This window comes from Halichoeres trimaculatus, unplaced genomic scaffold (assembly GCF_033239565.1).
Source record: "Halichoeres trimaculatus isolate MK-OKI-2021-1 unplaced genomic scaffold, fHalTri1.1 fHalTri1_scaffold_10, whole genome shotgun sequence".
NCBI classification, from domain to species: domain Eukaryota; kingdom Metazoa; phylum Chordata; class Actinopteri; order Labriformes; family Labridae; genus Halichoeres; species Halichoeres trimaculatus.
This window is the reverse complement of record NW_027437187.1, coordinates 25,477,754-25,496,303: the sequence shown is the minus strand read 5'-3', so window position 1 is coordinate 25,496,303 and position 18,550 is coordinate 25,477,754. Positions and strand designations below refer to the sequence as shown.

Sequence of the window (18,550 nt, the reverse complement as noted above, 5' to 3'; positions counted from 1 at the left end):
AGGTAGTGGCTGAGTCAACCTCGACTTCAGGCTCACACTACATCACCACTTATCACTGATTGACTGCTTGTTAAAGTACAGAGGCAATGAGCCACTCTGCTAGTTGTCCTCCTCATCAAAGGCACTTAAAGTGCTGATGTTTGTCTCAGATTTGGACAAGTTCAGCTCATTTCGACACTGATTGGAGATTTTGCATCCACTGTTATACAGAATAATCTTTGTAAGGCCGTCTGTTCCTTTAAGGCTTTGATTCAGACCCAGTGATACAGCGGTGCAGCATCTATATGAATAATGATTCAGACAAAAATTAAGAGCCATGAGTTACATGTCATGTATTCATTTAAATCCCAATTTAAGACATTGGAAAGTTTTTTTCTCTTCTTAATCTAGACTTAAAAACTCTTTTAAATTGAACAACAATGCAACTTTAAAACATGCATGAAATGACATAAACATCAACCTATCACTAAAATTTTGTCCTTACTTGCAATTTGCAGCAAATTAAAAAGGTGCAATAAGCCTATTTAAAGATGAAAGACCCAAACTGATGCTTCATTGGTTTGTCTGATGTTAGAGCTGAGAGTTACACCAACCCTTATACATTTTGTCAAAAAAAACTTGGCAGTAAAATTGCCTTAAAAGTACATCAATAAGAGTCTCCTGCTGTCCTTAGATGATATGTATAACATCTGCGTTCAATCCATCCACAGCTTTCAATGCTGTTTATGATTCAGGCTTTACTTGTTTACGCCAAGAGCAAACCACCAAAACTCAGGGGCAATGAGGACCGACCTTCAGCATTGAGCTTGCGGTTATTTCAGCAGGATTCGTCGTTAAGTTTCTGTTATTACCTGGCTGTCTCTGGGCCTGGCGGCAGCATTACACTCTCTGTCATCTACTGTGTCACCATAGTCCCCTGACACACACCTAACAGCCCTCATCTGGTAGCCGTGGCCACAGGTCACCGCACACTGAAAGACAAAAATCACACACATACATAAACACACGCAAACACAAGAAGAGAGAGAAGGAGGCGCAGTCAACCGCAAGCTATCTCAAACTCTATCTAAATATGTCAAGGTTGGTAGCTTAGACGGGGCCTCAGTCAAGGTTCACCTCAGCAGAGTCTGGGTTAGACACTGACACAAACACACACACACACATGTGGACACATCGACCCTTTACCCAGTTCTTCCCTCAGATACAAGATCCAACCAGGTACAACATGGGAGCAGAGGAAGTTCCACAGGAAAGGTTTATTTGAGCAGCAAATTATAATTACACAGGCATTAAGGAGCCAATATATTCCAGCTCTGTAAATAGAACTATCTGACTTCATACAAACACATGTGGGAGGGCTTTAGATGTGCATGTTTGAACCAGACTGTGACTGGCCAAAGATTCAAACATGTTTCATTCAGTTTGTGACAGAGCACACAGGGTAACATTTATTCAGAAACACTAAGAGACTTCTGAATGCATAGAAAGATCTGTGTGTCTGTGTATGTGTGTATATGTGTGTGTGGGTCAGGTTTAGTCTGACAGGATATGAGGGCAAAGTGAAAGCACCTCAGAGGAAATGGCAGCTGGAGTCAGAGCACACTCCTTTGTAGCCTGGTAGTATATCATGTTACACACACACACACACACACACACACACACACACACACACACACACACACACACACACACACACACACACACACACACACACACACACACACACACACACACACACACACACAAATGCACAAACGTGAAACATACACCATCACTCAGTCCTACACACTGAATTCTGTCCCCATGACCACACACACATGCACACACACACACTAAGAGAGTAACAGATACTAAGACAGCTAGCCACACATGAAACCCATTTCCTCAGTCAAACACTGCATCAAGTCACCTTGCACCAGACCGTCATATCTGCATGTGTGTGTGTGTGTGTGTGTGTGTGTGTGTGTGTGTGTGTGTGTGTGTGTGTGTGTGTACGCACCGCTCCCCAGACGCCAACCTGCCAGGATGCACATTCTGGCAGCTCGCAGGTCCCCACAGCAGCAGGTTTGCTGGATGGATCACAGAAGTGCTCGCTCAGCTTCTCCTCTCCGGCTGCCATTCTGCAAGACACTTGTCTGTGCCTCATTCCCTTTCCACAGGTCACCAGGCACTGAGAGGGAAAGGCAGGAGCGGTAGGGAGTTACAAAAATGTAAAAATAAATACAAAAAAATCAATAAGTTTAAAATTTGAGTGACTACCTACACATATTGAAGTGAAAAAACATATCACTGAAGATATAAGTTTCATTAAAGTTTGATTTATTGCTGTGAAGTTGGGTTTTACTGCAGATAAAGTGGCCAGTCACCAAATTTGCATTTATTCTCTCTGTTTCGTCATACTATTTTTTAATTTGTTATTTGTTACCAGCCTAGTCCTAACTTAGCATGTTTTTGCTGATATTAAGTCAGGGTAAAGGGCTTAAGCTGCATAAAACATCAGCGCTCAGTTAGCATTTCAGCTTGTCAGGTGTTCTGACAAATTGTGCTGCCAAGTTGAAAACTGCCACCCTGTCAGGGAGCAGGTTTTGATTCTCAGGACTCTCAAATATTAGCTAATCTAAAGTGCATTTCACCCCAGTTTATCCTTTATGCTTCAGAGAGGACAACAAAACACAAGCTTCTAATGTCTGAGTTAATGATCTTTGTTTCTTTATTATCATCATGGACCTGTAGCTACTCTAAATAAGACAACAGTTTCCTCATTTGTCGTGCCACAAAGGTTTCATCTTTGCAGCCCTCTTCTGAGCATTGATAAAGATCTATTCCAGAAATGTTAACTGGTTTTGTAAATGTATTTGTGTAAATCTAAGTGACATGTTCCCACCTCGCTCCACTCGCTGACGGTCCACTTTGGACATGACTGTTCGTTGCAGGTTTCAGTGACGACTCGCTGGTGTTCATTGCACTCCCTGTCCACCAGACGTCTGCCCAGGTTGTTCATACAGTACGACTCTCTGCTGCGGCTCCCGCGTCCACATGTTTTAGAGCACTGCATTCAAGAATTTGCCTTACTTAAAATGTGTGTTATAGCAGTTTGATAGTTGGATGCTAAGAAACCAGACACTTATGATCTGACACATGGTGTTGGAGAAAGTTACTTGTCAGCTGACTGTACCTGTGACCAGGCGCTGTACTGCCAGCTCTTCAGCAGACAGTCTCCATGGCAGGGCTCTCTGGTCTGAGGCTTGACGACATCTCCACAAGCACTGGCCTCCATCCTCTCACTCTGCCTCTTCACTCTGCTGTACTTCATACACTGAACATCCAGGCTGCGGTAGCCAGGGCCACACTTTGCGGAGCATTCACTCTTTCCAGCAACATGCCACCTGTAAGAGGAGGAGGGGTAAAACTTCAAGCTGTGCTCCTTTCTTTAAGGAATTTGTTTTTCGAGTCTGTTTTCATTACCTGACTTCACAGTCTGTGTTGCAGGGCTCAGCAGCAGCAACAGGACGAGGTAAATGTTCACAGCGTTGGTCTGAAACCTCGAGGTGATCGCTCTTACGAACACAAACTGCCTTTCGCCTTCTCTCACCTGCACACACACACACACACACACACACACGCACATGTAGACAAGCAGGATCCAATCAGACAACATCTGGCAGAAAGCTCGCCAGCCAAAGTATCAACTTTCATCACCTTTAACAAGTCTGATCAGCTTTCTGACATCTAGGTCTTTATCGCACAGCCTTAGGGCTCCATGCTGGTGTGAGATCTCCCCAATTTATCTTTGTACTGGATCCCCCTGTGCACTTTGACCCCCTGGGAGTCCGACAGCTTGTTCTCAAGAGGAAAATTTGAAGGGCTTAAACAGGTCATGGGCCAGGCTAAGGGGAAGGTGTCAGGCGATGTGGTTGGCGTGGGTCACATTGTGGTTGCCATGAGGGGGGTTGTGACCAGGGTTATGAGGTGTTGGTTTTGCAAGAGAAATGCTAATGCTAATGCTCAGTGACACCTGGATCTAACTCTTCCTGCACATTTCACTCTTTTTCCAGGCTTTGGGTGGTAGATCTTGATTTTTATCAAAGGAGGGTGGTAATTTATCTGTTATTTCAATCCCTAATACATACATTATTAAAAATCACAAATATTTGAATTTCTAGAATAACTTTAGGTCAAAAAATACGAAAAAATAAAAAATAAAACAGATGAGTGTTCAGATTTCCGTGCAGATATAAAGCTTACTTTTCACTGTGACCAAATAGACTTAATCATGCTCATTATATAAGGAAATATGGAAGCTAGGCTTACCCTGACAGTTGCGGCTGCACTCGAGCCAGGAACCCGAGGGATCCCACACAAACTGCTCCCTGTTTTCCTCAATGGGTATGTTGAAGGAGTAACGGACATCTGGGTTGTAAAGGTTTCCCACACACAAGACCTGTGGAAACAATGGTGGGAAAGGCAAGGTCAAGAGACCGAACAGTGCTTCTGTTATTATGTCTAAGTCATGCAGCCTTATCACCCTGTTAGAGGGAGATCAAGTCCAGCTGGTCTGAGGTAAGATGAGGGCAAATGTTGGAAAAAAAAAGAGACATGGAGGGTTTCTTTCTTGTACCTGTAGAACGAGCTCCTCTTCGATCCGCTCGGTGCAGTTGATCCGCTCCACTTTTGTGTCTGAGCCACTGTACTCGATGACGGTTCCCTTGAAGGTGATTTCCCTTTTGAACATGGCCACCACAAAGTTCCCATTCAACAGGAAGTTGGACTGGCTATCAGATAATGCTAGAAGACGAAACAAACAGATGAACAAGCCTCAACAAAAAAAAACTCAGAACGACAAATTCAGCAACAGCAAAGGAATGTTTGGTTCCTGAAAAGAGCTGGCTCATGCAGAACTGAGGCTGTGGGAATGTTTACGACTTGAAGCACACATTATTTGGGGCTATATATTAAATAAACAGTCTGTGCGGTGCTCAGCTATTGTTGTGAAAAAAACATCATTGCAGGGGAGGTATGTTGAAACACCAGTGGCACTAAATTGCTGCTATTTGGAGTTAGACTGTGTGACTCTACTTAACAGCTGACATGGCATTCCAAATACTGGAGCTCCACTGGGTGCAAATGCAAAGAAGTACATAAACATACACATACAGATAACACACTTGGCAAACTAGCACATATACCCAGGAATCAGCACAAACCACTAATTTCTTTACCACAAACGTAACGGTTCAGAGAAACACACAGCCAATTACAATCAGAGCGTGCATGCCTGAACAATGTATGTGATTAGGTCTCTAGATGTATCTTTGTTTACAGTTGAGCCTGAACTCTGTGCATTGCCAGCTAGTCATTAACCCTGAGATAACTCTGGACTCTGTGGGGATCTGACAATGACTCACAGACTCTGGTTGTTGTTATTGACGCTTTGCAGGAACAGAGGGGAAAAAATCTTCGCAGAGAAGATGAAAACATGTAAAAGTTCAAAGAGGCAAATTATTTGGTTGCGAATATTTGTTAACCATTTTTTTCAGCAATTTCTCAAAACATCACTTATTGTCATCAGGCATTCTTGCATTACAGACCTATAAAACCAAACCTGACCTGTCCCTCAATTGTCTCAGATGATAAGGGGTCAGTTTCCTGCAGTATTGCTTGATGAATAGACATCAGAGAACCCTGCTTCTTTTTAAGGAAAATGTTCTCCATTAGGGGGCGATATGGGGAAAACATGTCAGGATTCTTTTATGGCAGGATCAGGATCTGGATTTTTTCATGATTGTTTTTAAGGCTATTTTGTAGGGGGTTTTTTCCCCTGAGTCTAAGTCATTTGATTTGAGTATCTGCCAATACTGAGTCCTGAATTGATACTCCTACTCTGATACATAATGCTCCATGTTCTGCTCCACTTTACGGCATTCAACCAATAGTGTCAGTGAGACGGTCTGATACTGTACCACCACTTAACAGTAGTAAATACTAAGCTGTTATTTTTTTTGCTTCTTTTGAAATATTATAGATCTGATAAAAAATAATGAGAATGATTATACAAATATTTCTGATCCCTGATCGGGATGTAATGTTCATTTCTGATCGAGCCTGTAACCAGGGGATCGGCCCAGATTTCTGATCACGTGATCTGGTCAGGACATACCTACCATTTTGACCACTGAACACATCTTTTTGGCCCGTTTTCTTTCTTATCCTGCATTCTAAACAATCTTTCTGCACCATTTCATAACTTTGATCCAGTCTTGTGTCCTTTAATTGTTTTTTTAAACTCTCAGTATTTTTGAAACACACTTTCACATTATCGTAAGTGCGTTTTAACATGTAAAAAAACATGTAAAATGTTTTTGCAGAATATACAGAGCTTTAGCTGCATACAAGCAGCAAATGCAAGTCCACTTGTGTGACGTAACTTGTTGAGTTGATGTTGGCGAAAAGTGCTGTCTAATACCACAGTGTAAAATGATACATACAGTAATTGTTCATTAGGATCTAGAACCACAGATGTCAAAGCAAGTGCTTTACATTGTTAGTTTAGAAAGTAAAAGAAAATGCGCAATTAAGTGCCAGTGGAGGAGAAAAGCTGTTTTTGGATGAAGAACACTTGTGACCAACACTTGCAACTCCTTTTCAAGAAGACTGCTTCTCTCAAGCCACAGTGCTACAATAAAAAGCATCAATATCTCCAAATAATCTTTTATCCATAATTGTTTTCCGTGTACACTTATCCTCACATCTTCCTGTGTAACACAAATGTAACTGTTTACCAAGCTACAGCCATCAGCTTCTTTCCTAATGTGCTCTTGACAAAGCACAGATGTATTCCCCTTGAGGATTTTGCAAGTTCAAGGATTCCCTTGGTGAAAGATTTTCCTTGAAAAGGTCATTAGATCTCAGCATTTGACCTCAGGTCTGCAGAAAGGAAAACAAAGTTTTCCAAACTGGCACATTTTTGGACCAGACTTCTTGACAGACTTTACAGTACACCACAGAATCGGTTAATAAGAGCAGTGAAGTGCTGTGCTGATTTTTAAAGTTGTCCACAGAGTCCTGGTTCACTCTCTTTCATCTTTCTTGATGGGTGCGGTGATCTAAAAACTCTTCCACACACTGTAACAGTCAGAGAGGTAATCTTGACAGGGCAAGGAAAATCCTCTCCATGTTTATAGCACACACTCTCCGCTCAGCGTGCGGCTCTGACACTCAGACAACAGCAGGAACGGAGCGTCTCACAGCAGCGTGGCCACCAGACGCTGCCAGATGTGTTTCCTGACGATCTGACTGAAAACATCTTGAACCTGACTTGAACCATCTGAGAAGTGAACGCCCGCCCTTACAACATAGCAAAGCTCCTTTTCTCTGTCTGCCTCCACTTCACATGCAAGCATACACACACACGTACACACACTTGCACCTCGAGCCTGGTGGGTCCATCTAACCTTATCCCCCTATATCCACTTTCATGCGGTCTGGGCTCCACATGCCTCTAATTAGCACCTATTGCTGCCTCATTTATCTTTCTCAGAGTTTGACACTCCATTTGCTTTCCCAACTGAACATTCTCTGCCATAACCAGATGGACCAACGCCCCTCCACGTTTCCCCCATATGCACTCAGCACAAATGACAGCTTCCTTTACTTTATAAAAATGCTTTGACAACAGTTTGGCCCATGTCTCCTTCACTAAAAGCCTCCCTGAACAACTATGGGTCACCAAGTCTGGGAGGTTTATGATCCTGTTAGGGGATAATGACATTGACCTATGAGCTGAGAACTGAAGGGGTGCAATATATACATCTTATTAAGTTGGACTGCTTCCACTTTGCATTTAGTCTTCCAAGAAAACCTGAAATTTGATACGGTGTGGCTTCAAACCATATCAGTGCACTGACAGACGCAGAACACACACACAGAGCAGCACACGCACCGAGGTAGTTGTCGTCTTCTGGCTTTCCGGAGTAGCTGACCTGTTTGATATCAATATTTGTGGCTCCAGCTGGGATTCGCACCACCGTGTTATAACCTGAGGAAGAAGAAAAGACAGAGAGCAGAGAAAGTTACACAACTTTTCAGAATTCTCAAAGGGTTGCAAAGTAGCCACAACACTAGCCGTGAGTAGTCCCACCTTCATTTTCATAATAGCTTCACTATGCTTCACCAAACTCCAGCCAAGGGAAGTCTGCTTCCAACCACCGGGGATTTCAGTGTCACACTTAGAAAAATACGACAAAAAGGGTCGAGTCCTCTCAAATAACCTGCAGGAGGCCTTGTTTTAGTCTCAGAGGCCCGACCGTGAAATGATATGTAATTATTCCTTAGACCTACCTTTGGCCTGTAATTACTACTAAGAGTCCTGTTGTTCTGTGATAAACTTGCAGAGAAAACAAGAGAGCATGAGCGCGAGAGAGCATGTGAGTGCCAAGAGATGGGAATGAAGATGTCGAGATGGAAATGGAAAAGGAGGAAGGACAGAAAATAAAAAGAAATAGGGACACTTTTACTTTCACTGGATCAAAACCAATCTGTTTCTCATCAAATTTGAAGTAGAAGCATTTAAATAACCAAAGGAGAAACATCTTGATGCTGCACCGTGCGTCCTTTTACAACATATCTGAAAATACACCAATGACAGCAGCTGCTTAAGATTCTGCATAATAGCAAACAAAAGATGGATAAATAAAAGCTTCAAGTAATCATTTCAAAGGGTGAAAAGCAGATGATAAAAAACTTTGAGTTGATATTTAAACAGGTGTGTAACAAGATATTTACGTTTATAGCAACATTTAAGAGATTACGTCAAGAGTGTTTCGTCTATGTTGAACTTATGTCACGCTGCTGTTCTATATAAACACTATGTAGCATTTCTGGTCACTGGTTATGCTCAATAAAATAACAAAAACACAAATAATAAATGAAGGTGCAGTATTTGGTAAACTTCCGCAGTAAAACGTGATTCAGAAACGTCCCTTCATTCACCGTCTTTCAATTAGCTTTAAAATAAAATACCTCAAAGCGGAACAAGGAATGGAGCAGAAAGGTGTGGGCTGGTGAGATCTGAGGGTTATCCTGACACCTTGAGCCACTCGGGGGCAGCACTTGGTTTACATATCTCTCTCATCAGCGATGTAGATTTTTCACACACACACACACCCACCCACACACACACACACACACACACACACGCCTCACATCCACAGTAACACTGGATTACATTAAAAGTCAGGTGCTTCCTGTTTAAGCTGCTGTACAGGACGCTTCTTTACTCTCATAAAGACCAACAGAAAGAAATATACTTTAAAGTTTGAACCAAAAGATAAACAGGAACCAAATAACTCCCCTCCCCCTCTTGCTGTATTTTAAATGATGAAGATATTGGTGCAGCTTGCTCTCCTGACTTCACTGTTCTGTATTTGATGTGAGCATCTAACAGTCCCTTTCCTGGAAAGGATAAAGTGATCAAAACACAGCATGGCACCTAAATTCTTTAATTCAGATATCACCAAACTAAATTCAACAAAAAAACTCACTTTAACCTCTTTACACTTCATATCTTGTGAATTATAGAGTAAAAATTGACATCTTAGGTTCAGAAACCCACCGACACGCCCCCCCTCTGCGGCGGACACACTGTATCCACAAGCCACCAGAGGCCTCGGGGATCCCCCAGCTTAGCCACTGACCACACACACAATCCTCCACAACCACACAGTGACCCAGGGTTGAACAGTAAACACAGCACCCCGGGGGAAAGAAAACACAACCATGCTACACTTAGAGGCAGCCAGGGTTTACCTCAAACACGCCTCGTCTTCCCACCAGCCACAGTGAGAGCTACATGTTAAAAGCCTGCAGAGGGATGTTAGGAAGAATGAAAATAGCGTACTTTAGGATGATAATGATGGAGTTAATGACAAATTTTTGCACTCACTTTTAAAACCTCAAATGAGAAAAGTTGTTATAAAGATGCACAAAAATAAAACACGATGAGTGTTGGCTTCACTTGGATCTTAAAACAAGTAAAGGCATAGGGGTTTGGATTAGGTCAGGTTTAAGAAAAATGAGACTTAATAAAAAGTTTGATTTTCTTATAAATATAAAGAGGAGGAAAAGACTGAGCTAAAGACAAGAATAAGCCAGGAAAGCAAAGATAGAATAAAAAGATTGCTCAGAAGACAAGATGAATCTAATCAGTAGAATAAAAAGATATACTGCTCAGGCTGCTTGTGTCCTCTGTGTCCACTGAGGACAGTGGTTTAGTTGGTTTAGTTCAACAATTGGTTCCCCAAACCTGCACCTCCAGCCAGCAAAGAGCAAAAAAAGCAGATGGATAGAGACACTAAAGCTCGGTGCCAAACTAATGCGGGGTAAACAAGATGGAGCCACACCCAAGGCTTTTTCACTAATGCTTGTGTTGTTTTCCTGCCCAGGCCTAAAAGGGATTGGATGCAATCAGGAGTTGGCTCACATTGAAGAGCCACATTAAGGACAGTTCAGAGGGGTGATGTCAGATTTGTGTTTGCTATCAAAACCTGATACAGAGAGTTGGTTAAGGTCATCAGTACTTCAAGCATTTTGAGAGGCGTGTTTTTGAATTTCTCTTCCATTTGACTGATACATGAATTTGTAGTGGAGATCAAGTTTAATATGTTCAAACAGAACCAGACATGACATCAGAGCCAAAAACAAGCACGCAGCGTGTCAGTGTCACAGTCACATGGAGCCAAAGTCTCCTTTTGGCCCTCAGTGTTTACGATGCTAATCAGATATCATCTGCAAAGGCTGCTGACGTGCCGTACGTCGAATGGCAACTCTTTTTTCGTGTACAGTTATCTATTAGTGTACCTTACATGTAACCTGAGCGCTGGTACTTACCATACTGAGCATCGTTGAAGGTCCCTGCCAGGGTCTTACACGACGAGTTGTCCCCGCCACACACGCCACATTTGTCGTTCCTGGCCTTTGAATTGAGAACGTGGTCACAGCCTGCTTGCTGAGGGAACACAGAGGAAGTAGATTTAGAGTGATTTAATGTGACCTACTTGGTTTTGTTTGATCTTTCACCTTAAAGGATATGGTTTGATTTGTTTCAAGTTTGATCAGGTCTTGTGTTACTTGAAGATGATTTTTAAGGTGGGTTACTTTTGAGAAGAGACCCAAGTTAGCAAGACAAAGCACTGCGTTGCAAAATTAAACTTAAAATCACTTTAAACAACTATGCACAGAGGACAAAGGATGTGTGTCATCCAGTGTGCTTGAGCACTGAACCTCAGAGACATCAAATTGCAGATTTCAAGACTAAAGTCAAAAATTTACAAGAATAAAGGCGAGTTACTAACAAAAAAAAAGTCATAAATTTATAATAATAAATAAAGTCCTTATTTTAGGCTACAACTAGCATAAATTGTATTTCAAAGAGGATGTTTAGAGAAGCAGCCAGGAGCTCGTACTAAAATGAGGAACATCTTGTTTTTTTACACTGTGTCGTTCTCCTTTTCTGCGATGTGAAATGAACAGAGGAATACCAGTCAGGAAAAGTCGTTCCACCAGTGATCCCCCCTTTAGAGGTAGTAGCTACATTGGCCGTTACATAGTAATAACTTTATTTACGTAACATCTTTGAAAACATTAGCAGAGGCACAAATATAGACTTGTGGCCTTGGTTGCAAACCCCATGAGACAAGCCCCTAAGCGGGTGGCCGGGGCTTACATCCAAGTTGGGGAACCTTTCCAGAGGAAATCCATGAAATGAGTGAGGCCAGGGATGTGAAATCCCAGGGCTGCACATTATATCGTTTCAGTATCGACATTGTGATGTGCGCATGCGCAGCTCTCAGTTTTTTTTTTTTTTTTGAGGTCTAAGTTTCGATATTCTTAGTATTATTATTTGATCCTGGAAGGAAACTTAAATGATGGAAGCACGTTGGGAGCACGCTATTAAAAAATCTGGCCTGATGTGATAAAGAATCGTTTGCAGGACATACTATAGATGAGTATCAATAAATAAGGGAGATCAGCATGATTAAGACTCTGCTAATATAAATAATGCCCCCAGAGGCAGAGAGAGACAGAGGCAATAAGGTGAGTGTCTGTTATCTTCGTTTCAGGAAGAGCGAAGCAGTAAACCTTAGAAAACAGAGCAATTCATATTGTGTATTTATCGCAGGAAACAAAAATATCACATTATTTTTTTCCCAAGATTATTCAGCCCTAAGGGGAAATCAATATATAATCCAAAGGCTTAATGATGGAGGAGCTTTATTTTGGCGCTGTTCTAGACTTACAATGTGTAAGAGGCTATGAGTATCTGAATGCTCATGACAACCTGGTGCTGATGTGGTAAAAGAATGAGTCTTTTGTAAAAAATAGCAGCCTGTGCACACTTCTGCAACCTGTCTCTGTCCTCTCCTGATGACTGTAACTTTATAAGATCATCCACGTTCCTCGTTTTAGTGCAGACAGCTGGCTGTTCTTCTGATTTCACCCTATACATAAGGTTAGTCATGGCCTGTAATTATGACTCCTCTCTTTTGAAATTCATTCTCACATTATTGCATTTTTCTTGTAGATGAAGGTTTTTTGGGGACATGTGTGTAAATGTTTCTAATCATTTCATTCTTGTTACAAACTGACAAACCCATGATTAAAATGTGAATAGATAAGATCATTTTGAACCCCACATTATCCGACTTGGACAGTGCGGTCTTGGCAAATGCAGGTGTTTATGATTCTGACCTACAAACACTTCTCTAAGAATTGAAGCTTCATCTCTTTCCAGCACAAACAAAACATGAATCATTTAAAAGTACGAGTGAGGCTGATTGTGTTTAGTGTGCAAGCCAAGTTGTTTCTGTGACCCACATAAACACACACGATGTACAACATCATGATAGCGTGAGAGTGTGTTCAGACAAAGCTGACGCTGATACTGCATGAGTTCATAACAAACAGACAGATACCCTGCAGAGGCCTTGAACACAGATGTCGTAAGTGTCTGTCCCACAAGGCGTGCCATCGATGACGCGGTCCTTCAGTTGATAGTACGCTGTAGTCCCAGCAACCCGGCAGAAGAGCTTACAGCGATCCTTCATTAGTACTGGACAGGGAAAGAAAGTAAAGTAAAAGTTTGACCAAAGCTCATTAGGTTTATAAGATTTTAATACATCAAACATCAGCAAAAAGATCATCACACTTCTTCTAGACACTGGCCAAATAAACATCCTTTACTTGATGAGATCACTTTATATCTGACAGTGCACTTCTGCCTCCAGGGTTTGGCCTGTTTGCTTTCACAGCATCAATTCAAAGTCTGTGTGGCTGGTCTATGTAACGCTTACATGAAGTTATTGTTTAGTGTTAACTCAAGTTAAGCCCAGGCTGGGGAATGTAAAGTATGACAAAGATGTAGATGTGAATATGGATGACATCATCATTTCAGATGCTATTTGTAGAGGTCACTCGTGTATACTCACTGCCACTGTACTTTGGGACCCAGCGGACGGTGGGAGGTAGACCGTTGATGTTGAAGTGCTTCCCGTCAAAATGAGAGCACTGCTCTTCACGGAAATCTTTCCGTCCTCGTGGACATGGCTCAGTGTTGCAGGAGCGGAACTTCATCCTGCGACCCACACAGAACTTCCCGCCATTTCTGGGCCTGGAGTGAGAAGAAAAGTATCACAGAAGAACAACAGACAATTTAAATGAAGACCCTGTTTGCTTTAGTTGAAGTAGTGCTTCATGACTTCAGAGTCACTTTGTTTCCATTTGAATCCACATTAAAGGCTCTGTGACGGCTATCCGTGTGCTGTTGATCACAGTGACACCTTTGACCAGGACTGGTAGTGTTTTTCTGTGATAAAGACTGTTTCCCATGAGCATTGTCACACAGTGTCATGAGAATGTGACTGTTGCCAAAGCGTGTAATAATAATTAATACTATATTTCTTTGTTCAACACGACTTATTGCACTGTGCAAAGTGACAACGTAATGTTTTTATTTGATTACTGTCCAGAAAAGTAGCATTGAGAAGATTTTGGCACTGATGAGTTTGTTTTAAATTGTAGATTATAAACAAGCTAATGAATAAAAGTGAGATTTTTTCAAATCACTTCTAAAGTCCTACATGGCCTTTAAGGAAACAACCTCCCTCTAAATGCTGATTAAATCAATCCTGAGACAGACTGAATCAGATGTACAGATTTTTACTTGTTTACATCTTTTATTCAGGCATGATGGCTCTATGCTACTATGTATTTCTCTTATCAGGCTTACACAGAACAAAAGTTTTTCCAGCTTTTCTTCTCAGAACTGTTTGACTTTCTTACTCAGGATTGTTGCAGTCTCTATGGGTGCTCCGGGTACCCCCACCACAAGACCTGGAGCAAGCACTGTAGGGCCCCCAGGGTCCCCAATCTCCATGGACAGGCTTCAGGTCCAGCTCCTTGTTTACACACATCCCGTGTCTGCAGTACTGCATGGAGAAAGGCAGAGGCACACATGTAGGTCTTGTTTAAAAAGCATGACTGTGGCCTAGTCCTGAGGACAAACACAGACATGGCTCTACAAGGTAAAATTAGTGCATGCACAGCTGGGAGTGGTGTTTCTCTCTGCCGTCCTAATCCTCTGTTTAGATCTGGGACTAAATTTAAAAAGAAATCCTAATTCCGCTTTTGTTTACCCTCCTGGAAGGCATCCAACACCTCCAGCTGTCCAAAGAGAAATGGGAGAGGGAGGACACAGCTCGGTTAGGGCAGAAATAGGAAGACTGATACAGAGACCAGAGACAATCAGGGAAGTATTACAGAATGTAAAGAGTGCATATTTACAAAATGCAATACTTCCAGGATCATCAACAAATATATCACGTATCTTGTGGTGTTCTTTTCTAATTTACATAAAGAAAGAAAGAAAGAAAGAAAGACTGTTCAGAGAGGTGAAACATTTTCTTCTCCAGCTCAACACATGAATCCAAACTGCTGTGAATACAAAACTTCATTCTGTAGAGCTGTAACACAGGAGACCCTACACAAGGTAGAAAAGAAGGCGCCTGGTATCAAACTGTGTGTACCCACTAACCAACCTTTGCCAAGAAGTGCTAACAGTGCTTTCATAAGCAAAGCACAGCAGGCTCATTTCCCTTTGTGTGTAACCAAATCCCCCTCTCAGTGACTGAGATATCGAAGGGTCCTGTTCGCTGAAAGAATGCGGGACAAGACGGCGTCTGTCTGGGTACGTAGCCCAGCCGCCCGGGCACACAGGCACGGGGAGCAGTGGCACCATGATAAGGAAACCCTAGAGTTGTGATAACAGGAGGGACTAAGTTTATTACTGACTTCACATCAGGGAATCCCTTCTCATTGTGCAGCTTCATATCTACTCAGGTAAACAGATTTAAACCTAGAGCTTGAAATTTTGGATGTAGAGTTTGATTAAATAAGAAAAGTTAATATATACAGCTTTTCCCAAATAAGAAAAGCAAATTTAAAACATTCAATCCCCTGAGACAGATAAAAAGCCCAAGTCAGATCTTTCCTATGACTTATAAACTGAACACAGAACTATTTGAGATTTACTTCACTGAACTTTGGATGATTACGTCAATAATCAAAATCTCCCCCTGAACAAACAGTCCCTGCATTTACATAGATTTAATACTTGCAGACGTTCTTTGAGCTGAACACCTGCAAAAGTGCAAAGTCCCACTCAGAAACACATGCAAGCATTATGAGAGTTTGGCGCTCATGCCTCTTCTACTCCAGCCTTGCTTGTGTGTGTGTGTTTTACACGCTCATGGGTCTAATGATGGAGTGTAAAGCTTGCGCACAATGACAGACAGGTGTTAACAGCTGCAGGGTACAAACTAAACAAGCCACAAACATTTCCGTAATCCAGACCTGGTTTCAGTAATGGTCTGGGTCTGACACCACTGTAAACCAAAGGCTCTGATAGTTCTGTTGGAGCTCTAACAATGGCTTTGGAGAAGAATTTGAAGAAAAGGCACCGAGAGGAATGTGATAAAATATCCACATGAGTGGAAATGGTTTCCTCACATGGAAGGGCAAACAGGTGCTGGTTCACGTTTTCTTGAGCAAGATCCTCCCCCGAGAAATACGAGCAGAGTTGTTTTCACAATTTCATTTGTGTGTGAGGAGAAGTTTTTCAGAAGTTTCTCAGTCACAATGAAAAGATTTCCTCCCCATATAGCCCACCCAGCTTAAGAAATGTCACCCCAGACCTGAGCATCCCTTCTATAGATCCCCTCCCCCCTTAACCCCTTATGTGAAGCTGCTGGTACAACGCTGGGACCACCACAGCGCGACCAGGCATCAGGACCCAAGGAAGTGTCAAACACAAGGCGGACTGTCTGTCAGAGAGGACCAAAGCCTGCGTAAGCCTCTGAGGCATTCCACTCCCCCCACTGGCACCCTGTGTTTACAACCGTTTTGTTTGGCTTGAAAAGGTGATGTGGGTGAAAAGAAGAAAGAAGGAAGGAGGGGTGGAAGGAAAAAAAAACATCTGTGTGAGAAGATGTATGTGTGTGTGGGTGAGAGAGAGTGTGTATGCACATGACTCTGTGTGTAAGTGTGTGTGTGCACATGTGTGAATGTGTGTCAAGTGTGAGAGTGATTGCACAGAGTCTGGAGGCATCTGGGGGCCACGCTCAATTCCAATTAGCCTCTCTTTCCGAAGTGCACAAACACACCCAAGGGTGAGGTGAGAGTCAGGCTTGGCAAAGCTCAAACAAGCATCAGGACACGAGCAAAGCCTTTCCTAGAAGGATTGTCAGTGTCTGAACTCAGTTGGGAATGTGGTGAGACATTTGAAGGTCTTGTGAGAGAAACCTGTCCAGCTGTGACTAGCATGTGTTTCAAATTAGGAATTTTGCAAAGACACACGCTGACTCACCAACTTATACCAGGACATAAGAATACACACATATCACATTCTCTGTGTGCGTAATGTAACATATGTAAGGAAAAATGCTTCATGTTCGCACACTCATTCAGGTTTGCTCAGAGAGTTTTCACCAACACGCAAGCCCCCACAGCAAGAGCAGAATCTAAGGACAGCAGCATCTGCTCTGAGCGCCTCAGCTGCCTGCTTTTGGAAGTGAGCGCCCTGTAATTGCCAGGAAACTGTTGCAGAGAGCACCTCATTTCTGAACCCAAGCCATACATCACTGCACGAATGAGAAGGCAGAGGAGCGATTTAAAAAGCCCTTTCATTTTAACACGGCCATTTCCACAAGGCATCACCTTTCATGTCGCACTGTCTTTCTCATGGCTTAGGGTTCAGAGTTCACTTCGGCCTTGGCCTGTTACATGTTAGAGTCTCCTGTCCTCCCATACATATTGACAAAAATATCAACATAAATCAAAAAAGTTGGCACAGCATAGATGTTTAAATATCTAATGACTAATCCTTAGAGGGAATTTAAAGCCTGTGAAGCCAAGGTATTTCCTGCAGCACACTGTAAGAGAAATATCAAATGACTGTGTTTATTATAGCCCTGATTTACACTTACGAATGTTTCAGTGAAGGCGTGCACTCTACATTTTCCTTCATGTTGACAGAGAGTGTAGACAGTATGAAGAGAATAGACAAGAAGGAGGGAATGCAACTAAAACATGATGCAACTGTGACCCCAACCAACCTCTGATTTTACTCCCCTGACTGTTTCCTTGGTAGTTTTTTCCACCCCCTGTGAACCCTCCTGCCTGTATATCTTTCCACAAAGTGTGAAGGTTGTTATTAGAGAGAATGAGCAGTTTGGCCCTATCAGCTGTTCCGCTCACGTGCACTTCAGAGACACTTTTACTGTCAGTCTTCCTGGCTTATCATGAACTCGCTGCAGCTTAGACACATTTACCTATTTCTCCACTTGACATTGTTTTGATTTGTATTTTTGTACTATCACTTGGTAAAAGGGTTATTATTTTGGATAAAAACGAGTGTTTTGTTATGGTATCAGTGTCACTCTCAGTTAATCTCTGGGTATTTGCAGGATGTTGCCACTTTGATTTGCCATCATCTCACACACATATCTACGGATGGGTACCTTTCATATTTGAAACGATACAGTACTAATGCCCGGTACCTGACCTGGGCCTAGTGGACCCCAGGAAGAGTAGTGGCTACTTGCCAGTAAGTATTGACTAATAGGGATTCAAATAAACCACAAACAATTGACATGGCAATTGCTATCAATCCTCAACTTATGTGTGTTTGTGGTAATAAATATTAATTTGATGAATAATAAAATCTCAAAGTTTTTCTTTTTAACATATTTAGCCTTCAGTATCTAACCTTGCAATGCTGCGTTCATGTCCAGAATGGAAAATCGCCTGCTCTTCCACTCTCTTACATTCACAAGGATGTGTTTGGATACCTTAACGTGGTACCATTTGATTTTAAGTGAATAAGAACTCGGTACTACAGACAGTTTATTGGTCGGTACCAATAAAAGTACCTGATGCGGTCCCTAGCAATAACCTTTGAGCCTTTAATTAATTCACAGATTTGTCACCTCTTTTGTAATTA

The 18,550-nt window shown here is 42.2% G+C and overlaps 1 protein-coding gene across 1 annotated transcript in view; it reads right to left on the bottom strand.

Annotated features, from left to right (window-relative positions):
• LOC141796287 (A disintegrin and metalloproteinase with thrombospondin motifs 20) overlaps positions 1-18,550 on the bottom strand; it is an 89,558-nt gene that overhangs the window by 36,463 nt on the left and 34,545 nt on the right. The window contains exons 12-23 of the mRNA XM_074677318.1: positions 14,335-14,480; positions 13,482-13,663; positions 12,969-13,105; positions 10,885-11,002; positions 7,940-8,035; positions 4,619-4,785; positions 4,312-4,441; positions 3,466-3,592; positions 3,176-3,386; positions 2,885-3,049; positions 2,000-2,170; positions 852-971 (exon numbers count right to left, since the gene is read on the bottom strand). Coding sequence (XP_074533419.1) covers positions 852-971; positions 2,000-2,170; positions 2,885-3,049; positions 3,176-3,386; positions 3,466-3,592; positions 4,312-4,441; positions 4,619-4,785; positions 7,940-8,035; positions 10,885-11,002; positions 12,969-13,105; positions 13,482-13,663; positions 14,335-14,480 — 1,770 coding nt within the window. The remainder of the gene's footprint in view (positions 1-851; positions 972-1,999; positions 2,171-2,884; positions 3,050-3,175; positions 3,387-3,465; positions 3,593-4,311; positions 4,442-4,618; positions 4,786-7,939; positions 8,036-10,884; positions 11,003-12,968; positions 13,106-13,481; positions 13,664-14,334; positions 14,481-18,550) is intronic.